Source organism: Mytilus trossulus, chromosome 1, assembly GCF_036588685.1.
Source record: "Mytilus trossulus isolate FHL-02 chromosome 1, PNRI_Mtr1.1.1.hap1, whole genome shotgun sequence".
NCBI classification, from domain to species: Eukaryota; Metazoa; Mollusca; class Bivalvia; order Mytilida; family Mytilidae; genus Mytilus; species Mytilus trossulus.
In genome coordinates, this window is record NC_086373.1 from 72690565 (window position 1) to 72717317 (window position 26753).

Genomic DNA, 26753 nt, shown 5'->3' on the forward strand with positions numbered 1-26753 from the left:
AAAGCAGCATCAATCTTAGTGACAGATAAAACAGGCCAAGCAAATCTTATTTTTAAGAATTCAAAATGACAAGCACCTTTATACATCTTACTCGATTTACCCACTAAAAAAACCCATCCAAAATGAAAGAAAAACTTTAAGAGATGATGTTCATCTCATATTTTTGTTCAGGAATAGAGTAGATTAATAAAAAAAACCAGTATACATAGATTTTTAATAAAAATAAACATGAATAAAGAGGTCAATATTCTTACCATAGGTAAATATTCATCAGTGTCCCAGCCTGAATCTCAGGGCAGAAGGGTGCTAGTTGTCTGAAAGGGCACTTGACTGCAATGACCCAGATTGTAAAGGCACTGTTGGGCAGTGTATAAATTACCTTGAATATTGCTAGGCTCAGTTAGAGAACATTAGTTGTATTTAAACCATATTCAGAAATCAATTGTTCCTGATGTTGGTTCCAGTAAGATTTTTTTTATCAAATTATCGAACATATCACAATGTCAAGAAGGAAAAATGTCACTTTGGACAGGTTTCACTGTACGAATAATTTAAAGTTACATTTAGTAATTTTTTTGAAAGTTGATTTTTTGTCATTTTTTAGGTTAAGAAATTAAAAGAAAAAGTAGAGGCAGAGAAAGGAAAAGAAACATTTCCGGCTGGTGGACAGAAATTAATTTATGCTGGTATATATGATATACACATTTGTAGATTACTGTAAATTCAGAAATTATTGCGAGGTTTTAATTTAAATTATTGCGAATAATGCGACTGAGTTTTAAACTCAAAAATTAAAACTTGCATTTTGTAATATTTTAACTGAATTAAGCATGACTTTTCTCAAAATCGTAAAAATTAAAATCGCATTCAAGTGTAAAATGATAAAATCGCAATAATAAATGCACGCAATAATTTCTGAAAGTACTAAAGACAAGGACGAAACATCCACCAGCAGTGGCATCGACCCAGTGGTATTGATAGTTATCAAAGGTACCAGGATTATCATTTAGTACGCCAGACGCGCGTTTCCTCTACATAAGACTCATCAGTGACGCTCATATCAAAATATTTATAAAACCAAACAAGTACAAAGTTGAGGAGCATTGAGGATCCAAAATACCAAAAAGTTGTGCCAAATACGGCTAAGGTAATCTATGCCTGGGTCCATCATTAAAGAACAATTGCCTTACCTTACTCTGCAGTAACAATAATGATGTTACTATTGTGGCAAGCATGACAACCTAAAAATCACTTACTATGCAGCAGTAACTAGGATGTTGTTGCAGCAATATACATGCACACAAATTATTTAGTGCTTCATAGCATATTGCATCTTCGCTAGCCAAGGGTTACGATCCACTCCTGCTCTCTTCATCCTTGGCAGATTGAGATAAAATTTCGGAGACACAAGGGAAGGATTTTTATACGACCGCAAAATTTGAAAAATTTTTCGTCGTATATTGCTATCATACTGGCGTCGTCGTCGTCGTCGTCGTCGTCGTCGTCCGAATACTTTTAGTTTTCGCACTCTAACTTTAGTAAAAGTGAATAGAAATCTATGAAATTTTAACACAAGGTTTATGACCACAAAAGGAAGGTTGGTATTGATTTTGGGAGTTTTGGTCCCAACATTTAAGGAATTAGGGGCCAAAAAGGGCCCAAATAAGCATTTTCTTTGTTTTCGCACTATAACTTTAGTTTAAGCTAATAGAAATCTATGAAATTTTGACACAAGGTTTATGACCACAAAAGAAAGGTTGGGATTGATTTTGGGAGTTTTGGTTTCAACAGTTTAGGAATTAGGGGCCAAAAAAGGGCCCAAATAAGCATTTATCTTGGTTTTTGCACCATAACGTTAGTATAAGTAAATAGAAATCTATGAAATTTAAACACAAGGTTTATGACCATAAAAGGAAGGTTGGTATTGATTTTGGGAGATTTGGTCCCAACAGTTTAGAAATAAGGGGCCCAAAGGGTCCAAAATTAAACTTTGTTTGATTTTATCAAAATTGAATAATTGGGGTTCTTTGATATGCTGAATCTAACTGTGTATGTAAATTCTTAACTTTTGGTCCCGTTTTCAAATTGGTTTACATTTAGGTCCAAAGGGTCCAAAATTTAACTTAGTTTGATTTTGACAAAAAATGAATCGGTTGGGTTCTTTGATATGCTGAATCTAAAAATGTACTTAGATTCTTGATTATTGGCCCTGTTTTCAAGTTGGTCCAAATCGGGGTCCAAAATTAAACTTTGTTTGATTTCATCAAAAATTGAATATATGGGGTTCTTTGATATGCCAAATCTAACTGTGTATGTAGATTCTTCATTTTTTGTCCTGTTTTCAAATTGGTCTACATTAAAGTCCAAAGGGTCCAAAATTAAACTTAGTTTGATTTTAACAAAAATTGAAATCTTGGGGTTCTTTGATATGCTGAATCCAAACATGTTCTTAGATTTTTGATTATGGGCCAAGTTTTCAAGTTGGTCCAAATCAGGATCTAAAATTATTATATTAAGTATTGTGCAATAGCAAGTCTTTTCAATTGCACAGTATTGCGCAATGGCAAGAAATATCTAATTGCACAATATTGTGAAATAGCAAATTTTTTTTTAATTAGAGTTATCTTTCTTTGTCCAGAATAGTAAGCAAGAAATATCTAATTTCACAATATTGTGCAATAGCAAGAATTTTTTTTAATTGGAGTTATCTTTCTTTGTCCAGAATCAACAAGAAATATCTAATTTCACAATATTGTGCAATAGCAAGAATATTTTTTAATTGGAGTTATCTTTCTTTGTCCAGAATCAACTTAAATCTTTGTTATATACAATATACAATGTATATTCACTTTTTACTACCAACTGATAAATTAAAATAATCTTTACCATTCAGTGATAACAAGCAGTTTTTTTTACATCTTAATATATTATGATGTATTTAAATGAGTAGTTATTGTTGCAAACTCCATTAGAAATTTTAATTGAGATTAGTTTTGGAATAAGGGAAAGGGGGATGTGATTAAAAAAATTGGGTTCAATTTTTCTCATTTGAAATTTCATAAATAAAAAGAAAATTTCTTCAAACATTTTTTTGAGAGGATTAATATTCAACAGCATAGTGAATTGCTCTAAGAGAAAACAAAAAATTTAAGTTCATTAGAACACATTAATTCTGTGTCAGAAACCTATGCTGTGTCAACTATTTAATCACAATCCAAATTTAGAGCTGAATCCAGCTTGAATGTTGTGTCCATACTTGCCCCAACCGTTCAGGGTTCAACCTCTGCGGTCGTATAAAGCTGCGCCCTGCGGAGCATCTGGTTATTGGTTGCAGTCAAAACTCGCTGCATCCAATCAAAAAGCGCCTATAACATGATCACGTGGAAATGTAGAAAGCGTTTTTAAACAATTACCACATGTTTTTTGTGCAACAAGTCTTTACATACCTAAACATACGACTATATTTGGTGACAACGTGAATGTTTTTAATCAACCAATAGAAGTTCCTGTCTATGTTTCATGCACAAATGCATGAATGTTGAAGTATAATTTCATTTCCGGCTTTACCAAGTGTGTAGAATCTAGACGCTACCGTGTTTTTACCTCCAAATTGAAGAGTTCAAGTGCTTCCATTGGTCAAGAAGAATGTATTCGGAATGGGCATGATTTTTAATTTTATCTTCCGATAGATGGCGCAACATTGTTATCACAAATGTTGGCTCAATCCGCTAAGGATGAAGAGAGACAGGAGTGGATCGTAACCCTTGGCTAGTGAAGATGAGCATATTGATGATATTGATCCTAATAAATAACTACTCAACTTTGGTTCTTTCAATTGAACATATGACCACAACATACTATTATATGTATAAAACGTCATTGTTAGAACTCCGATGTGATAACATATCTCCAATGCCTCTGGTTGATCTTATTTGGCCAGATTATTCTCTGGATCCTTCTTGGGAAGTTAAGCAGCTAGTTTTGCATTGTAAATGCTTATACTTTTTAAAGGTGACTGAATACTATGCACAAGCTAAGAAATCTGAATTAGATAGCATTTTACCTAGATCATTGATGATGTTTGATTTGTAGTTTGGACTACAATACAATGTAGTTAAATGTTTAAGTACAAAAAAAAGGTAAAAGAACAAATATAAGAAAAATTCTAAATGGAAAGTTTCTAAGAAAATGTCAAAATCTAAAGCTCAAACACATCAAGGGAAAGGATAACAATTGTCATATAAACGTTTCATTTTAATATGTTCTTATTCTGATATGTATTTTATATTTGCCTTATCGATGCACCAATCTAATTACAGCTGGTAACATGAACATGATGAAATAACATTGCACTCCTACATGTTATAAATGTGGTCCAGTAATGTTATGATGTATATAATACAAGTAGAAAATCATAATGAACTTAGTTTTTCACGTGTAGAAGGAAGAATGCAAATACACAAATCAGAGATTACACATGTCTAAATTTTTTCTATTGCCACTTCACCATGTTTATGTGTCTGTTTCTTTATTACAGGTAAAATCCTTGATGATGAAAAAAAGATAGCAGAATACAAAATAGAGGAGAAAAACTTTGTGGTTGTTATGGTAACCAAGGTATAAAGTTTTTATACAACCGCAAATTTTGAAAAAAATTTCGTCGTATATTGCTATCACGTTGGCGTCGTCGTCGTCGTCGTCTTCCGAATACTTTTAGTTTTCGCACTCTAACTTTAGTAAAAGAGAATAGAAATCTATGAAATTTTAACACAAGGTTTATGACCATAAAAGGAAGGCTGGTATTGATTTTGGGAGTTTTGGTCCCAATATTTTAGGAATTAGGGGCCAAAAAGGGCCCAAATAAGCATTTTCTTGGTTTTCGCACTATAACTTTAGTTTAAGTTAATAGAAATCTATGAAATTTTGACACAAGGTTTATGACCACAAAAGAAAGGTTGGGATTGATTTTGGGAGTTTTGGTTTCAACAGTGTAGGAATTAGGGGCCACAAAAGGGCCCAAATAAGCATTATTCTTGGTTTTCGCACAATAACTTTAGTTTAAGTAAATAGAAAATAATGAAATTTAAACACAATGTTTATGACCACAAAAGGAAGGTTGGTATTGATTTTGGGAGTTTAGGTCACAACAGTTTAGGTATTAGGGGCCAAAAAGGGACCCAAGTAAGCATTTTTCTTGGTTTTCGCACCATAACTTTAGTATAAGTAAATAGAAATCTATGAAATTTAAACACAAGGTTTATGACCATAAAAGGAAGGTTGGTAATGATTTTGGGAGTTTTGGTCCCAACAGTTTAGGAATAAGGGGCCCAAAGGGTCCAAAATTAAACTTTGTTTGATTTCATCAAAATTGAATAATTGGGGTTCTTTGATATGCCGAATCTAACTGTGTATGTAGATTTTTAACTTTTGTCCCTTTTTCAAATTGGTCTACATTAAGGTCCAAAGGGTCCAAAATTAAACTGGTTTGATTTTGACAAAAAATTAATCGTTTGGGTTCTTTGATATGCTGAATCTAAAAATGTACTTAGATTCTTGATTATCGGCCCAGTTTTCAAGTTGGTCCAAATCGGGGTCCAAAATTAAACTTTGTTTGATTTCATCAAAAATTGAATAAATGGGGTTCTTTGATATGCCAAATCTAACTGTGTATGTAGATTCCTCATTTTTGGTCTTGTTTTCAAATTGGTCTACTTTAAAGTCCAAATGGTCCAAAATTAAACTTAGTTTGATTTTAACAAAAATTGAAATCTTGGGGTTCTTTGATATGCTGAATCCAAACATGTACTTAGATTTTTGATTATGGTCCCATTTAAGTTGGTCCAAATCAGGATCTAAAATTATTATATTAAGTTTTGTGCAATAGCAAGTCTTTTCAATTGCACAGTATTGCGCAATGGCAAGAAATATCTTATTGCAAAATATTGTGAAATAGCAATTTTGTTTTTAATTAGAGTTATCTTTCTTTGTCCAGAATAGTAAGCAAGAAATATCTAATTGTAAGATTTTTTTTATTTGGAGTTATCTTTCTTTGTCCAGAATCAACTTAAATCTTTGTTATATATGTAACACTCAGAAACGTGTCCTTCCCCCCAAATGTGTCCGATTCCCCCAAACGTGTCCTTGTTTTAAAACGTCACTGAACTGCAAAAGATGTCTAGATCAAAACATCGCCAAAGCGTGTGATTTGTATAAACGCCCAAACGTGTCCAATGCCAAAAACGTGTCCATATCAAGCATTATTTGGTTAGTGCTATTCCATTAATACTAATTTATACTAATTTTACCATTTCATTAAAAATATAGGTAATTTTTCAAACCGGACGAAAAACTGGGTAAAAGTGGGGGCGTCATTTCGGTTATGTCGTATGTAAATAGGAAGCAAACATATTAAGTTAAACTGTACAGTTAACGGATGAAAGTGTCCCTTTCTCTGCACATTAAAATTTGTTCTCTTTAAATATTGTGAAACACCGGCTACTGGACGATCAACAGTCTAAAGTAAATTTATACAGTACAAATGTAAAAATAAAAACTTCTTACCTATGTTCTCTCTAAATATGCATGAAATACTTGCACCTGGACAATACACAATCATCAGTTTAAAGATAACTTAAACAGTATAGAACAGTAAAATCATTAAAACATGTATGTTCTCTAAATATGCATGAAATACTTGCAACTGGAAATGTGCTATCAACAGTCTAAAGTAAATTTATAACAGTATGTGAAAGTGTCCCTTTTTCTGCACATTAAAATTTGTATGTTCTTTCTAAATCTTGTGAAACACCGGCAACTGGACGATCAATTAAACTAAATTTATACAGAACAAATGTAAAAAAAATAAAAACTTGTAACCTATGTTCTCTCTAAATATGCATGAAATACTTGCAACAATACACAATCATCAGTTTAAAGATAATTTAAACAGTAAAATCATTAAAACACATATGTTCTCTAAATATGCATGAAAATTAATACTTGCAACTGGAAATGCGCTATCAACAGTCTAAAGTTAATTTATACAGCAAATGTAAAACTATTTAGCTCTAATATGCATAGAGTACTTGTAACTGGACAATACGCTATCAACAGTCTAGAAAGTGAATTTATACAGTACAAATTAAATTTGCAATTTCGGTAACCACTAATAACCTGCGTTGATCACATACTTTTTATATTAATAAAAAGAATCTATAAAACCAATGCATGAAATATTTGGCACTGGACGTTATGTCTCTTGATCGTGTGTTTTAGTGATGCTGGAAACCTAAAATTTATTAAAAAAAACGGATAACCAGTTGATGATTTGATGAGGTTTTGAAATACACACACATTCTGATGGAGAACTATTTACAAAAAAAAAATTCAAAATAATGCTGCTTAACGCCCGCCATGCAATATTCTGATAAATATAAAAAGCATCAACGGAGTTTATAAGTACAAAATAATTTACAAAGTTACCGATTAATTCAACTCTATAATTATTCAGTGTAGATTCGCTTTAAATGAGTATGAAATATTTGCAACTGAACAATAAGCAATTTCAGTCAAAAGATAATTAACAATTACAGATTAAATTTGGAATTATGATATTCATTTAAAACCTACATTTAATTAGCTGAAGTAAGTTTGTCACCTGTGTCACCATCATAGAATTGCCGTAAAGTTAACATTATTAGCGATTTTATTTAGGAGCTACATGTAGTAACGCTAAAAGACGTGAAACATTCTGGCGTTAAATATTGGACACGTTTTGGCTAATAACATTTATTGGACACGTTTGGGTGTTATGAAATCGGACACGTTTGGGGAATATTGTACATTTCGGACACGTTTAGGAAGAAAAGACACCTTTGGGGGAATCGGACACGTTTGGGGGGAAGGACACGTTTGGGAGAGTTACATATGGGCAAAGTCAGAAAAAATGGTCCAGATTTATTTTTTTTGGTCAAATTTCAACATTGTTTTAGTCCATTTTCTTTTACAGTATCGTGATACATATACATTTAAGTTAATAAATCCAAAAGGATATAAAAAAGTATAAAGAAACAAAAAAGTTCTGAAACTTTATTGACATAAAACAACTGAAAAAAAATAAATCAAGTATACCTTTTGGGAATATGATTTCAAACAAATACTGTCAAATATTAATATTTTTTCCGCTTCATTTGATTGCAGAAATCCAAACATGACTTTTAATGCAAAAATTAATAATCTCACCTTTGGTTATAATTTTTTTTAATGATTTTGGCTAATTTTTGTATCAATTCATTTAAAGTTGATTGAAAAAGTTTTAATTAAAAAATAATTCATCAATAACTTGATAAAAAACCTTCTCCTTATCAAAATTAACCCTTTTTCAAATTCACTGACGAAAAAAAATGACAGATAAATCTTTTAATAAAAAAGATGTATCAAACAGAAAATACATCCAATTTCCCCTGTTTCTGTTGCACTCCTGACATATTATACACCAAACTAAAATACAGAAACTAGAACAAAATGCTCATGATTTTTTAATTTTTTCCATTATTGCTGGTTTATAAAGACCTAAATCTGTCATTTGAATGTAATTTCTGTTTTACCTTATGCACCTTATGCACTTCAGACCATATTTAAATTGATTTTTCAGACACATTCTTATACAATTGAGAGTAAGTTACCAAACTATGAACTAAATTCCATCAAATATTCATCAGAATTGTTGTTTGACAGCTTAAAAAGAGATCTGCAATCTTCAAAATTTTTCTGAACTCTTATTTTTTTTTAAAATTATTACCTATATAAGGTACTTTATTTCCCCTATCTTGTTGCACTCCTGACATTCAATATATATCATAAAAAAATAGTTAATACATCATCAAAACATACCATGATTTCTAGATTAAGTGTTTATATACATTTATGCCTTTCAAATTTGACATTTTATTTTCATTTAAACAATATTTGTTTGAGCTATATCATACATATCACTTATTGTATACATAAATTCACATCTTATCACATTTTGCTACTATATTTTTTAAATGGCAGTGATTGCAATGTTAAAATGGGCTGAATGTTGTGGCTTGATGTGTAGAATAATCCTGCTAAATATCTTTGGAAAATTTCAAGCAGTAGAAAAATTACATTAAAAAATATGCCAACATTGTCAGGAGTGCAACACTTTTTCTTGATAACAGTTTTATTTGAAAGACACAGAAACTTGTAATATGATGATATGTGCCATATATTCTTTTGTATGTTATAACTAGTATGTCTTAGGAATGATTTCAGCTCAGAATGAAGCTTATCCATTGAACCGTTTTGATACAGATGTGTTTTGAAAAAAAGTTGTGCCATGTCAGGAGTGCAACACAAAAAATTATATTACTGAGGAATAGAATAATTTTTGCTTAAATAGCTCATACCTAAAAATAAACAAAAGTCAATCCTGTATAACAAACATGTTCTTTTAGAATTTTAAAGCAGGACTTATAAATTTATTTATTTAAATATATTTGTCCCAATCAAAAATTCTTGAATGATAATTTATATAATTTTGGAATATAGAAAGCTTATTCTCATAAACTGCATTTTTATGAGAAATAACCATATTTCAGTCTCAAAAGTTTTATAATGGTTTCATGAAATACTAATTAATTAATTATAACTATAATAACAAACAGTTAATTTTGTTGAACTCCTAACATGAATGTATAACAACAAAACGTTTTTGCACATATTCAATATTTTTTATCTTAGAAAGTTTCGCAAATTTTGAGTTCATCTTGCTTATCCAACCTTAAAATAAATAAAAGATGGAAAAGAAAGTTGATGAAACTAAACTTACTAAACATATTTGAAAATAGAATCGGACAGACTAAGGGACCAAAACACACCATCAAAGTCAACATCGACTATAATTTTGATGAGCAGAAAATTGAGAAAAAATCTGAAAGAAATCCACCTCCAAGACACACGAGACATTAAATAACCAAAGAAGGAACAAGAAATGTAAAAAATAATTACAAAGACCTTAACATAAAAACAAAAACATAGATATAAAAAAAAACCCAAAGAGATTGGCAACAAAAAAGAAAAATAAATTTAGACAAGCCAAAAAAAAAATTCCAAACCCACAGAAAAATATCCAGTCGATAAATAAAAGTACAGGTACAGAAACATCATCTAGAGAAATCAGAAAGAAGACTAAGCAAAGGGAAAATTTGTCCTGACAAACCCAAATCTTGTCATTAAACAATTGAATACATCATAGGCACAGCTAAACCAAGGTAGTTGTAAGAACTTATCAGTACTGATGGAAGTGTGCTAGAAATTGAATGGTGCTGACATGGAAACAAAGTTGAGACCCTTGATAGATCTGGAAACTTGAAAAGAAACTGGCATTTTCAAAAAGAATAGAGGCTACCTAAAAAGACTTAGAACTAAGGAACTCTTTGAAAATGTCATTTTCTTTTCAACAGTTTTCAGATATTTAAGGGGTTCCTCATCCTTTTTATGCTTCACCATATTTAATACTCATCAATTTCTTGTACACAGCTGCCATCAGTTCTCATGAACTCTGACAAGCACTTTGGTGTAGCTGTGGATATGATGGGATCAATTGTTTTAGCACAAGATTTGGAATGGTCAGGCAGATAATGTCTTTTTCTTTGAATTCTCTTTCTGATGTCTTTAGGTATTGTTAGTGCATCTGTACTTTTGCTACATGACTGGACAATTTTCTGCTGGTTTGCAACTTTTTCAGTTTGTGCCAATTTTCTTCTTCTCTCTTGTTGCCACTTTCTCTGGGTTTTTTTCATTTTCTCATATATATGTGGTTTAATTCTGGTCAAAGTCTTTTGAATTAAGTGTTTAAATACATTGAATTGTTTTGTTTTCTTTATTCTTTCTTTGTTTATATTTGTCCAGATTGCCCTTCAAATTAGGATCTTATTTCAATGTTTTTCTCAATTTTCTACTCCTCAAAGTTGAAGTTGTTGTTGACTTTGTGTGCACTTAGCCTGTCTGATGTTACTCTAAAGCTTAATTTCACAACCATATTTCCCATCTTTCATTCATTGACAGGTTGGGTCTTAAAATTGTACTCAAAATTTGATAAATGGTTTGTTATGGTAAATCCATGTCAGGAGTGCAACACAATTAATAGTTTGTTATAATAATTATAGTAATTTAACAAGAGTTACATGAAACCATTCTAAAACTTGTAAAATGAAATATGGTTATTCCCTAATCAAATGACAAAGTTTAAGACAATTACCTTCCATAATTTGAAAAATATTTGAATATTTAGCATTAAAATATGTTTGCCTGTGACAAAAAAGAGTTATTGGATCTAAGTCTTGCTTTGAAACCTACCTTTAAGAATTTATTATACCTCATACATGTAATCTAAATAGTTAGAAAACATGCTTAGATGCAAATTAGTCACTAGGAGGTGAGATTATCTTTAAATGTAAGTCCCAGAAAATGTCATTTTAAAAGTGTTGCACTCCTGACATCAAAGAAATGGTTCTAAAAGAAAAGTTCCTCGTCTATCAGACTACTCTTTGGGTGCAATCTTGTATCTAGTATAGTATCTTTTGAAAAATAAAACAGAACCATATATTTGCTTTTGCATTTTTTAAGTGTGAGTCTTTAAACTTCAAAGTTGCACTCCTGACACTCATAGGGAGGCCTTATTTACTTGACTCTCACACATTATTTATATCAATAATCAGGTAAATAAACTATTTATTCTAGAAAGGACATATTTGTTTAACAGTATTGACTTTTGTTTATGTTTAGGTGTATGTCATTTGAGCAAAATTCATTCTATTCCTCAGTAATACTAATTTTTGTGTTGCACTCCTGACATGGCACAACTTTTTTTCAAAACACATCTGTATCAAAACGGTTCAATGAAAAAGCTTCATTTTGAGCTAAATTCATTACTAAGATATAATAGTTTTCAAAGAAAAAAGAATTTATGGCATATCACTCCATAAAACAATTTGCTGTGTCTTGAAAAAAAAGTATTTTTTCAAAATGTCACAAAAAAGCGTTGCACTCCTGACAATTTTGGCATCTTTTTTTAACATAATTTTTTTAATACTTGAGATTTTCCGAAGAAATTTTGCAGAAATGTTCTACACATCAAGCCACATCATTTGAAATCAAATTATCCAATAAAATTATCAGCATGGTTGATAAATATTGCTATATATGCAAGGAACCATTTATTTTGACTTAGCCCATATATACAATATACAATGTATATTCACTTTTTACTACCAACTGATAAATTAAAATAATCTTTACCATTCAGTGATAACAAGCAGTTTTTTTTACATCTTAATAGTTTATGATGTATTTAAATGAGTAGTTATTGTTGCAAACTCCACTAGAAATTTTAATTGAGATTAGTTTTGGAATAAGCAAAAATGATAAGGGAAAGGGGGAGTGATTAAAAAAATTGGGTTCAATTTTCTCATTTGAAATTTCATAAATAAAAAGAAAATTTCTTCAAACATTTTTTTGAGAGGATTAATATTCAACAGCATAGTGAATTGCTCTAAGAGAAAACAAAAAAATTAAGTTCATTAGAACACATTCATTCTGTGTCAGAAACCTATGCTGTGTCAACTATTTAATCACAATCCAAATTTAGAGCTGAATCCAGCTTGAATGTTGTGTCCATACTTGCCCCAACCGTTCAGGGTTCAACCTCTGCGGTCGTATAAAGCTACGCCCTGCGGAGCATCTGGTTATAAAAGTATGATGGGAAAAATTTGCTGAATAGAACCTTTGATATTAATAAGTCTCTTGTCCAATAAACTGTTCAAACAAAAAAGTCTTATAAATTTCCAGTTTAAATGAATTGCTGGTTATGTAATAAACATGATCATACAACATTCTATTAATATGACATGCTTCTTTCGTCTTATGAATAAACCCATGCTCTAAATCCAATAATTTTCTGTTGCACATGCGTACATATTGACTATTGCAGAATAAAGAATTTTATCAAATTGGCATGAATTTAATAGATATTTCAAAACCTTAAAACACTTCCAAACTCTTAAATTATGCACATGTTGTTACTAATTCATTTATTATGACTCTAATGTGTTGCATTCTGAAATTGACATATTTAACCTAGATAAAACAACTGCCCCAAAACTCCTCCCTCTGAAAAATCAGTGCCAGCTGTTTCCTTCTTCACAAACAAAGAAGGGAGGTTCATGGAAGAGCTTACACAATAGCTTTACCCTTGACAGAAAGGACATAGAAATTACCTTAATTGTCCTAATCAGAATCGAAATAATTGATGCAAGTTTATTGTAGTTTTGACTTGGTAGGCAGTATATGCATTCATTTTAGTCCTCATGATCAATATCGCTCGGGGCATAATCACAAATATAATGCCTACCCATGTTAAAACTACAATAAAGTATAGCTTGCATCAATTATTTCTTAAATATATAATATTGAAGGAACAGCTGTTTATAGAAAGTAATAATTCAACTGTCTTTATTTATTAACAGCCAAAAGCCGCACCAGCTAAACCAGCAGAAACACCAGCTGCCCCACCCCCTGTAGAAGCAAGTTTACCTGTGGTGACACCTACTCCAGCAACACAACCAGAGACGAAACCAGAAGAAAAGAAAGAAGAAACACCTCCAAGGTGGGTTTTAACTGATATTTTTACATATATTAGAAAATATGTTAGAAAATGAGTATTGCCCTTGTAAACTGCATTTCACATCAAATTTATATACACTTATTGAAAATGAATGTTGACAATATTTCAAGTAAATGGAAAATTCCACTCCAAAAAGTTTATGATACATCATTTGAAAGTTTGAAATGCAGGTAAAATAAACTTAAAGGAGCACTTATGGTTAGATTTTTTTTGGCATTTAGATTTATGTGCTAAAGATCTATTGATGTCATTAAAAAATCATGAAAATGCTTGAAAAACTAATTATTTTCTTATTTTCAATTTTGATCTGAAAATTTTCATCCAGGTTTAGCATTTTTTGTTGAAAACTTTCCAATGTCCCTGCTAGATTTGGACCTTGTATTGCATATATTCAATACCATCAAACATGCTATTAAAGCCTATCATAAATGTAATTCTTTTCTAACATTTCATTAACTTATATGTTTAATGATTTGTTTCAAGCAGTTTATGATGAAATAACAAAAAAAGTAAAGAGGAATTGATTGTTAGATATTTCATTGTATCCTTATTTAAAAAAACTGCCTCTAAATCTTATATATATGATAAGCCATCTCTTCAAAGTTATACTAAATAACTAATAAGGTGGTACCCAACACCTTCAGTAAAATTAATTTGGCTTGTTTAATTATCATAAAATTTTGACAAAGTATTTACTTTGACCCTTTGACAAAACTATAAAAATTTCAAAAAAAAATTACACTGGTTATATAGCAGTTTGACAAACACTAATTTTGACCATCGAGAAGCTTAATATTCTCTTAATAACACAGTAGTGTCCTAAATTTTGTTATGATGGTCTTGGAAACAAAAACTAAATTCCCAGTATTTTAACTATTCAATTTCAGTACTGCCATGGAGACCTCACCTGCTCCTGCAGCAACAACCACTGCAGCTACGACAGCAGCAGGTTTAGCTGAAGCTGTATCACTGGCATCAGCAGAAAGTGCTCTAGTTACAGGACAACAGTATGAAAATATGGTGACAGAATTAATGAGTATGGGATTTGAAAGAGAACAAGTACTGAGAGCACTAAGAGCTAGTTTCAATAATCCAGACAGAGCTGTAGAATATTTGTTAGGGGTAAATATATAATGTATATATATGATAGGTGTTTTCTATATTGAATTTTACTTACTGTAAGTTGTCTTTTGATCGTTTTTATACGACTGCCAAAAAAATAATGCTTTCATGCTGTTGTTGTCCGAAGACATTTGCTTTCTAGACAATAACTAAGTTTAAGTGTATTCTCTTTGAAATTAAATATAAAGGTTTAATACCACCTTAGGAATATTGGGATTGTATTGGGGGGTGATGGTCTGTTCTATTTGGGTGTTGTATTGTATTTATTGTAATATATAACAACTTACTGTGTTGTATTTATTGTAATATAAAACAACTTACTGTGTTGTATTTATTGTAATATATAACAACTTACTGTGTTGTATTTATTGTAATATACCAGAACACACCCGTGATTTCGCGTGTCTGTGAATGAATTAAAGTATATAACTATGCGCAAGCCTTATTTTTGTATTAGTATTGTCATCTGATAAAGTCATACCGATTATAAGATACACAGTTTTCTCTGCTTTCAAATCTTTCTGTTTGAACCCGTCGAACTGGAACTTATCAATTATTGGTAATATTGTTTATTTGGAAAACTATATAACTATGCGCAAGCCTTATTTTAGTATTAGTATTGTCATCTGATAAAGTCATGCCGATTATAAGATACACAGTTTTCTCTGCTTTCAAATCTCTCTGTTTGAACCCGTCGGACTGGAACTTATCAATTGGGTCAATATGCGCATTAGATATTCCATAGGCCATAATGTTAACGTTTTCTTCTGTTGCTCAGGCCATATCCTAAACTTGGATATGTATGATAGCTCGTTTTGAAGCTGAGACACTTGGACATATGTGGTGCGATTTTCGGGGTGGCAAGTGTGATTCGTTTTCCCGTCAAGTGCCCAACCCCGAAAGATAGTGAAAAATGTCACTCTCCACAGGAAATAATCCCAAAATTCTGACCATAAAAATCATTAAAAAATATGTCCTTTGTAATTTTTTGATCAGGTTTATTTTTGTATACTTTTTTTCACATCACATCAGCTCTATAAAACACCAGTCCTAGTTCATTTATGTCAATTTTTAAAATCACAGCTCCCACATATGCATGGCGGACTAATTTTTTAATGAGAGTCAAAAATCTGTGTTCCTCATCTCAAGGTCCTTTAGGGGTCTTGTCCCATATTAGATCAGCTAATGTCAAATTCCACTTATTTTGCAGTTTGTATCCCTTCAGTACACATTTCTGAACAATTCTGTGAAGTTTTGGCCATATCTGAAATAAAATAAGGTCATTTTAATACTTTTAGGTAGCAATGTTTATAACTGTTTAATACCATTTTTAAGAAAGAAAAAAACACAATAAGCATATGTTATAAATTTTCATTTTAAACATTTGTTTTAACTTTTTTTGGTATAACTGCAATTCATAAGCCTCTTTAACCTTACAGACTTTCTACAAATCATCTTTTTTTGTTGATAAATCATGAAAATATAGTGTTTTTCACTTAAAAACTATCAGATTTAAGAAATTTGTCCACCCTGAGAGTCTTGTTTTCTATTATATTTTTTTTTATTGAATAAAAAGCTCTTATATCTTTGCATTACTGTTAAGATTAGTCATAGACCTTTCCAAAACTAGTCTTGTTTTTGAAATCCATCAAGTAATAAGATTTTTAGAGGTTTTCTTTGTATGTGTCATGAAAGTGGGAAAAATGGGTTATTTTTTTGGTGAAGAGTACATTGTGACGTCATGGTTTTTGTGACGTCATTGCATTATGACATCATAATTTAGAGTTGTACACAACTTACAGAGTGTAGTAATTTTGAAAAATGAAAGGCAAAAAGAAACGAAACAAATTTAAGGTTGGTAACCAAGCTTATTTATCACGTTATGATTCCCTAGCAACAAATCAAGATTGCAATGGTGTTGCTCCATCTACAGCTCCATCTACACCTCCATCTACACAGGTTTTAAAAAATTCATCTATGCAAGTATCATCTGCATCATCTAAAAGTGAATTTACTAATTCAACTACAAATGTATTGCCAAAAAAAACCACAGAATCCCTCTGGTTACCCCGCCTTACTGAAAAGGATTTTAAATTGTATTCTAAAGAAAGTTATGATAAGAAGTCATATGTAGCACCTCAGACTGAAAAGTGTGCTACTACCGTGAAACTCCTTCGTCCACATAAAGTGTCTGATGACTATTTGGATGAATTTTTAGGTGATACAAATACAGAAAATAGAACAGTGGATAGAGATTTAAATATTTTAAGGTAACACGATACCGAATGACGTTACGCCACGAGTTATCGTTCCTGACGTTATCGAATAACGTTCACACTTACAAGTCAATGCAGCAGGTTCTGACTGCAATCACAAAGTGATTAAATAATAATAAAAAAAAAAATTTGATAACTATGTGACATTTTAAACGGTAATATTTGCCGAGTTTTAATGCAATACGTTACGGTTAACTTTTCAATGATCATGATAGATGAACATAGATTGCTTTATCGTTTTCCGGCAATTTTTCTGCTCATTGTTAACCATTTAAAAAATGTATAACTTTACTTTTATTTATATTCTGGTTCTTTAATATTTAAGCATCTGCACGATTTATCTTTAAAATTAGATTTAAATTATGTACCTGGTATAACTACTCATATTAAAGGTGCAAATATTGTCTGGATTTTCTTCATTTTTTGTTCATGACAAGTTGCTGGATAAGGCGTTTTGAAAAATATGAAAGGCACACAGACTCCGACTTACATCTCCTACATGTGGAATTTTAAGCTGGAACTTTTATATTTTGTATATCTCGTTTTTGCAGTTTGTTTTACTTATAAAGAATGCAAGATTTGTTTCGTAAATAATTTTCAACAAACATGACAAATGACACTGTTGAACTTCGAGAAATTTTGAATACAGTTTGCATGCAAGGTTTGTCCCACTTGCTGAGCAACCAACTCATACATTTACAACACGCAGACTACACTAAACTAATGTATATAGCAAGTCAAGAAAATGACGGCTGTTTATCTTTTTTTTTTATATATATTCGTCATTTGATAAGTGAATTTTAAGTTTTGAATTTTTCTTTGAGCTTTTTTTTAAGAATGTGTATTTTATCAGGATCATTATTTTTCCTCATAATATTCACAACTAACAGAATGTTAAACCTTTTTTGACTGATGCATCAAATGTGTCTTTTATTTTAACAACTGTTTCCAAACTTGTATTGTATCGTTCCGAACATGCATGAACTATTCGCCACTGAACGTTAAACAACCATCAGAAACCGAGCAATTCTAATTCTAAATTTTAAAATCATTTTTTTTTAAAGTACTATATTTCTACATGGATGAAGCAACGACACCATCATTGTCTTAAATGATGTAGTTAAAACTCAGTAGTTCAAAGGAATCACACGTGAAATTTGTCATGTTATTTTCACATGAACTTTACAAAAATATGAAGGTATTTTTGATGATTTTAATGAAATTTTAGAATAAAGATATTATTTGAATAATCTTATTTTAAAAATTTGCGTATACTTAACGTGTACCAAACTCCGGTGATTTATGCATGCACTATTATCGTATATAAGATTCCCGTGGAACCAACCAGTTCAAGCTCGTTTGGTGTAAAAATCAGACGAGATTAATAAGGTTAATTCATGTGAGTGAAATTTCCAGGTGCAGGACGAAATAAATTATATCAGCAAAATGCATATTGCATTACTAGGAAATTTACGAAACAAGACAGCGGAAAGGAAAATAAAATAAACACCATTCAGATCCGGACAAATATTTGTGTTTCTATATCTCTGAACGTTACATTCTGCATTCAACAACGTCACACGTTTTCGGTCCATTTCTAAGGGTATCAATCAACTTTGAAGCCATTTATCTCAAAAACAAGGATGGTGACCTATGAGTTTCTATACGTGTATGGATTCAGTATGCAATTCTGGATATTGTGTTAGTTTTTTGTTTTTCTCCGTATATTAGAACATAGCCATTCATTGGAAAATATAAAAAGGAAAGCCGAAAAAAGGGCATTTCCCCTATATAACTAGGTAAAATTCACGCCAGAATTGACGTTTTCTTATGAAAATACCAAGAAAACAAAAATGGTGACCCCCATTTTTTATTACATATTCCGATGAAACTCGATAAAAAGAACACGTGTGCAAAAAAGTTTGGAAATCGGGAGATATGCCATTCGGTATCGTGTTACCTTAATGATGAATAATCTAATAATTTGTCATATAAATGAAAGTCCACATTGTAATGTTCCACATTTTGAACTTGTGCAAGAGACTCAGTGGGGTCTCGGTTGGATTTGGGAATTAAAATGTACAAAGTGTAAGTTTATATCAGAAAAATATAAACTGTTTAGAGAAATTGAAACTGGGCGTCCTGGCCGCAAGAGTGCCAGCATAAACTATGGGTTTCAAACTGGTGTAATAAACTCTAACATAGGTAATGATAGCGCGCGAGTACTTTTGACCAGTTCGTGTATTCCTCCTATGGCAAGAACAACAATGCAAAGAATAACCAATAATGTATGTGACAAGGTTGTTAAACTTGCTAATGAGGAAACTAAAAAGGTGGTTGAGAATTTTAAAAGGAGAAATGAAACCTTAGGGTTGAATAAAAATAGTCCAATAAAATTACAAATGGATGGTACTTACCAGAGTGTTTATATTAAAAGTAGACATAAAATGGGTCAAAATGCCTCACAAGCAATTGGCATTGCCTGTGAGAATGAAACTGACAGTCATGATGTTATAGGATTTCACTTAATAAACAAACTATGCTGGGTCGGTGCATGGTTACGGGGTAAAGGTTATGATGTTGAATGTCCTAACCATGAGCATTGTACAGCAAATACCAATAGGTATGATCCTTTGAGTGAAAAGGATCTAGGGTATGAAATAGGTAAAAAAATTGCCACAAATGAGTTACTTGTAGATTATTGCACTACTGATGGTGATGCAAAAAGTGTAAAAGGTTTACAAGAGGCAATGCAAGAGGTATTTGGTCCCTTATGGTCGGTTAACAGACTTGCCGATACAATTCATAGGGGTCAAAGTCAGTTCCGTGAAGGAATTCGAGCAAATTTTAGTGTCGGTATGTTCCCTGGTGTAACAAAAGCTCAGAAAAATGATATAAAAACAGCTTTTGCAAATGATATAAAACTAAGGTCACATGGTATAATGAAATCATTATTTATGAAGTACAATGGTGACCGACAACAAATTTCAAAATGCTTGCCTGGTATTGTTCGGTCTGTGGTAAATTGCTACAGTGGTAATTGCGGTGATACGTGTAGATGGAGCATAACACTTTGTAATGGTGGTAAAAAAACAAGCTGGTGGTATAAATCAATAAACCTAAATAGCCATGGCTTACAAAATGGGTCTCTGATACCAACTGACAGAGACAAATTATTAATAGAATCATTGCTAGAGATGAAACTCTCGCAGAGTGCGTTAGATCAAATGAAATTTTTCAGTAACACTAACAAGTGTGAGTCTGTAAATAGGACTATTTCCACATACCTACCAAAAAATAAGAATTTCTCCCGCAATGCCATAGGTCGTGCTTCTGCAGCAGTCTTGAAAGTAAATAATAATAGAGATGTTGCCTTGGTTAAAACTCTAAAAGCTGTTGGCTGCACAATGGGTAAAAAGTCTCGTGCTGCAGTAGCTCTGAAAAAAATACGTAAACTTGAAATGTATGATAGTGCATATCAAAAAAGTTCAAAAGTAAAATATCGAAGGTTACAGGCTCGTAAAAGGCAGGCGATTAATTTTCTGCTTCACAAAAGTAACCGAAATGATGGGTACAAAAAACATCAGTTGGAACCAAAGCTTAGTCAGTTAACTAACTGCAAAGAGTTTGTTCCGCAGCCTGGTTGTAGTTTTTGGCCAGATTAACAAGGTCACAATTCCCATTTCTCTTTCAGCTATTTCAGGAAATAGTACATGTACAAATGTATTAATTTATTTAGCTATTTATTTATTTTTTATGATTACAGGGACTTATAAATGTTATTTAGATTATTGTGATGATAAATCAAAATCTTTTTCAGTAATATGCATGTGCATGTTGTTTTGAGTTGAGTTATTTCTATTTCTATAATAAAAAGTTTGTTTCATTTTAACTGTTTTGAAAATGGGATAAAGGTCCAAGACATTGAAACATACCACACACAGCATCATACATGCAAATTTAGACACATGTATATATTGCATAAACATTTGTGTTTCCTATACTGCACACATTAGTTGAAACTGAACATACAAGGAAATAAAATAAAATAAAATAAAATAAAATCATCTCCATATTTACTTCCATTCTGTTTTGCAACTATTTTAGTTCTGTAGGCTTTTTCTTTTACTTTTTGCTATCCTAATTTTATAATTTTGTAGTTTTTGTTTGATTTGTTTGGTTTTTATATTGAGGATTTCTTTTAACTCGTGCTTACTTCAGTTGGTTCATGTGGTTTGATCGTCCCAATTTCCAGACACAGTTAAAAATACATTTGTAAACAACAAGAGTTACTCCCCCTTCTATGTAAAGTAAAATGTAAACACTCGTGAAACCAGCCGTAAATGTTTTACATCAGGTTAATAAACATGCATGTTTGTTTCAGTGTCTTGGAGGGTAAGAGGGAGGGCTTTTATCCCATTTTCATTTTTTTTAGCAGTGTAAGAAACTTGTATTTGAGGAAATGATTCGTGCATAATGAAATGTGCAGTTGTCACCTCGGGGAGACTGAAATTTTAGAATTAAAAATATAACAAACCACAGTTTAAGATGCAGCATGCAGTTCATGAGTGGTGCATTTTTGTGAAGCTACACAGACCTTACGGTGGTTATTTAAATCATGGGGCTAAAAAATTATATGGTCAGCATTAACACACAAGGCATTATGACAGAGATGGGAGGCATCTAAATTTCTATCAATATCAATTGTTTTTAGCTGTAACATTTTTGACAAGCGTGCAACATTCATTTTTGTCCTTTTTCCATTTGGATAAGCCACATTTAGCATCCCTAACATATAATTTCTTTTCCTCTGAATGGCCCCTGTCCAGATTTTACACGACCCATTTTCTGCATCAATGCAATTTAACAACAGAATATTGGTATATTTTTGATAAAAATCAAAAGTTTGAGAAGCCATTTTGTATTGTTTTGATTAATTAGCACTAAAAGAGTGTAACTGACCTTGATTTCAGCAGCTTTCATCCTAATATTGTAGTCACTGAGCCATGAAACACTCCATCACCTTTGAAATTAAAGGTCACAAGATGGGTCAATATGCGCATTAGATATTCCATAGGCCATAATGTTAACGTTTTCTTCTGTTGCTCAGGCCATATCCTAAACTTGGATATGTATGATAGCTCGTTTTGAAGCTGAGACACTTGGACATATGTGGTGCGATTTTCGGGGTGGCAAGTGTGATTCGTTTTCCCGTCAAGTGCCCAACCCCGAAAGATAGTGAAAAATGTCACTCTCCACAGGAAATAATCCCAAAATTCTGACCATAAAAATCATTAAAAAATATGTCCTTTGTAATTTTTTGATCAGGTTTATTTTTGTATACTTTTTTTCACATCACATCAGCTCTATAAAACACCAGTCCTAGTTCATTTATGTCAATTTTTAAAATCACAGCTCCCACATATGCATGGCGGACTAATTTTTTAATGAGAGTCAAAAATCTGTGTTCCTCATCTCAAGGTCCTTTAGGGGTCTTGTCCCAATTATTGGTAATATTAATTATTTGAAAAACAAACTGTTCTGGAATGGAGTATTTTTTTATCAACAGCATTGTAATATATTAGTTATGAATAAAGTTGAATTCTTTGATTCGCTGTTTTATGTCATGCATGCCCACAAACAAATTGATAACTGTACCTATACGCCTTATTTTTAGTCCAGATTTGTTATCTTAGAAAGTCTTACTGATTAAAATACTACAATAGGCACAATTTGACAATTAAGTAGTGTCAACCCTGTGATTATGACCCGTGTATATAGCATATTAATCCTGAATACACCGTTTGGTGGTGCGCCTGTCAGATGCGGAACGTACAGATAAGGTAATAGGTAACAGGTGAATATTATACTATTGGTATCGGTATTGGACTCGACCCGGAATTTCTTAATTATTGGCAATATTAATTACGTGGAAAACAAAAGGGCCTGGAGTGGTGTAATTTTTAATCTACACCTTTGTACTATATTAGTTAAATATAAAGTTGAATTCTTTGATTCGTCGTTTTTACGTGATGACGGCTGACAAATTGGACCTCGTAATTTTAGTATTATAGATAACAACCTACTGTGTTGTATTTATTGTAATATATAACAACTTACTGTGTTGTATTTATTGTATTATTGTAATATATAACAACTTACTGGGTTGTATTTATTGTAATATATAACAACTTACTGTGTTGTATTTATTGTAATATATAAAAACTTACTGTGTTGTATTTATTGTAATATATAACAACTTACTGTGTTGTATTTATTGTAATATATAACAACTTACTGTGTTGTATTTATTGTAATATATAACAACTTACTGTGTTGTATTTATTGTAATATATAACAACTTACTATATTTTAGGGCATTCCTGATGTACCAGAACCTGTACAACCAGTAGCACCTTTATCACAACAACCTACTTCTGCAACAGGAGCTCTGCCTGCAACAACTGGTGCACCATCAGCCTCACTAGGAGCACCTCCTCCAGCTGCTGCAGGTGCTCCTCCTACTTTGACAGGAGGAACACCAAGCTCTGGTATTGACAATTTGTTTTACAAAAATATATATAATTCTAATTCACCAGCACATTGTAATAGGCATCTGAAAAAGAAAAAAAACCTAGGAAATCCTTCAGTCTTAAATTAGTTTTTACATGCAAATAGGATGTTATTTCTGTATAGCACGAGGAAAATGACAAAAAAAAATGACATTTCTTCTGATAGAAATTTTATCAGTTTTTTTGCATTCAAAAACTACATCAACTAAGTGAGAAAATATAAGAATGCTTTAGATTGTCTATATCAAATAGGAAAATATGCAGGTCATTTACTATCCTGTCTTTCTCAACTGACTATGATTTAATGCCCCTTTTCTTTTGAATAAAGTAAACAGTATTCATTGTGTCCATTTTAGTTTAAGTTAAAACAGGTTTACATACATGGTTTGGCTTTGATGGCTTTTTCTGTTTCCATTCTCAATTTTATTTGGTTTTTACTATGGGTTTATGAAAGAAAATGCAAATTATAAAAAAGACTGATTGAAAATAAAATCAATAAAAGAAACATTAAATTATATAGAATAATCTGTTGTAAATTTTCAGAAGATTTTGAAATGTTGGAAGGTAAGGTTTTGAAAAAGTATTATGTTGACATTTTTAAGCATTATTATTTTGGCCATATTAGTTGTGGCTTAGTAAGTGTATTATGGTATAGGTTTATGTTAATCAGATGTTGGAGTAAAGTTTCTATTTTAATTGATTGCAGGTAATTTTTATACGACCGCAAATTTTGAAAAAAATTTCGTCGTATATTGCTATCACGTTGGCGTCGTCGTCGTCGTCGTCGTCGTCGTCGTCGTCCGAATACTTTTAGTTTTCGCATTCTAACTTTAGTAAAAGTGAATAGAAATCTATGAAATTTTAACACAAGGTTTATGACCATAAAAGGAAGGCTGGTATTGATTTTGGGAGTGTTGGTCCCAACATTTTAGGAATTAGGGGCCAAAAAGGGCCCAAATAAGCATTTTCTTGGTTTTCGCACTATAACTTTAGTTTAAGTTAATAGAAATCTATGAAATTTTGACACAAGGTTTATGACCACAAAAGAAAGGTTGGGATTGATTTTGGGAGTTTTGGTTTCAACAGTTTAGGAATTAGGGGCCAAAAAAGGGCCCAAATAAGCATTATTCTTGGTTTTCGCACAATAACTTTAGTTAAAGTAAATAGAAATCAATGAAATTTAAACACAATGTTTATGACCACAAAAGGAAGATTGGTATTGATTTTGGGAGTTTCGGTCCCAACAGTTTAGGAATTAGGGGCCAAAAAGGGACCCAAATAAGCATTTTTCTTGGTTTTCGCACCATAGCGTTAGTATAAGTAAATAGAAATCTATGAAATTTAAACACAAGGTTTATGACTATAAAAGGAAGGTTGGTATTGATTTTGGGAGTTTTGGTCCCAACAGTTAAGGAAAAAGGGGCCCAAAGGGTCCAAAATTAAACTTTGTTTGATTTCATTAAAATTGAATAATTGGGGTTCTTTAATATGCCGAATCTAACTGTGTATGTAGATTCTTAATTTTTGGTCCCGTTTTCAAATTGGTTTACATTAAGGTCCAAAGGGTCCAAAATTAAACTTAGTTTGATTTTAACAAAAATTGAAACCTTGGGGTTCTTTGATATGCTGAATCTAAAAATGTACTTAGATTTTTGATTTTTGGCCCAGTTTTCAAGTTGGCCCAAATCGAGGTCCAAAATTAAACATTGTTTGATTTCATCAAAAATTGAATAATTGGGGTTCTTTGATATGCCAAATCTAACTGTGTATGTAGATTTTTAATTTTTGGTCCAGTTTTAAAATTGGTTTAAATTAAAGTGCAAAGGGTCCAAAATTAAACTAAGTTTGATTTTAACAAAAATTAAATTCTTGGGTCTCTTTGATATGCTGAATCTAAACATGTACTTAGATTTTTGATTATGGGCCCAGTTTTCAAGTTGTTCCAAATCAGGATCTTAAATTATTATATTAAGTATTGTGCAATAGCAAGTCTTTTCAATTGCACAGTATTGTGCAATGGCAAGAAATATCTAATTTCACAATATTGTGAAATAGCAAATTTTTTTTTAATTAAGAGTTATCTTTCTTTGTCCAATATAGTAAGCAAGAAATATCTGCAAGAATTTTTTTAATTGGAGTTATCTTTCTTTGTCCAGAATCAACTTAAATCTTTGTTATATACAATATACAATGTATATTCACTTTTTCTACCAACTGATAAATTTAAATAATCTTTACCATTCAGTGATAACAAGCAGTTTTTTTACATCTTAATATTTTATGATGTTTTTAAATGAGTAGTAATTGTTGCAAACTTCATTAGAATATTTTAATTGAAATTAGTTTTGGAATAAGGGAAAGGGGGATGTAAATAAAAAATTGGGTTCAATTTTTCTCATTTGAAATTTCATAAATAAAAAGAAAATTTCTTCAAACATTTTTTTGAGAGGATTAATATTCAACAGCATAGTGAATTGCTCTAAGAGAAAACAAAAATTTTAAGTTCATTTGAATACATTCATTCTGTGTCAGAAACCTATGCTGTGTCAACTATTTAATCACAATCCAAATTTAGAGCGGAATCCAGCTTGAATGTTGTGTCCATACTTGCCCCAACCGTTCAGGGTTCAACCTCTGCGGTCGTATAAAGCTACGCCCTGCGGAGCATCTGGTTAGTCGTTTGATTTAGACAAAATGAAAATTTTCAGGAACTGCAACTGTACAATGCTACATACATACATAGAATATTTGACCAATTCAAAATCTAACAGCAGACAACGTTCTAGTAAAGACTAAACTTATTGCGTCAAAGTTAAACTTTTAGTTTTTACATCTTTTGAATGCAAAACCATTGTTTTGCTGCAATTTTTATATGCTCTTCAAATTCTGACGTCACAGGACATATTGTGGTATACCATGTTGCACCATAACTTGAGAACAACTTATCCAAATTTCATGAAACTCAACATAGATGTTTCTTATGATGGTCAGACAATTGGTATACTTGTTGATGTTTCTTATGATGGTCAGACAATCAGTATACTTGTTGATGTTTCTTATGATGGTCAGACAATC

General features: G+C 31.5%; 1 protein-coding gene across 3 annotated transcripts in view; it reads left to right on the forward strand.

The window, feature by feature from the left end:
• LOC134684259 (UV excision repair protein RAD23 homolog B-like) overlaps positions 1-26753 on the forward strand; it is a 43495-nt gene that overhangs the window by 6440 nt on the left and 10302 nt on the right. For 2 of the 3 annotated variants that reach the window (XM_063543529.1, XM_063543536.1), the window contains exons 2-7: positions 605-686; positions 4538-4617; positions 13551-13690; positions 14596-14830; positions 23483-23657; positions 24222-24242. In XM_063543529.1, the coding sequence (XP_063399599.1) occupies positions 605-686; positions 4538-4617; positions 13551-13690; positions 14596-14830; positions 23483-23657; positions 24222-24242 (733 nt within the window). The remainder of the gene's footprint in view (positions 1-604; positions 687-4537; positions 4618-13550; positions 13691-14595; positions 14831-23482; positions 23658-24221; positions 24243-26753) is intronic. The other variant, XM_063543545.1, reaches the window with a different exon arrangement.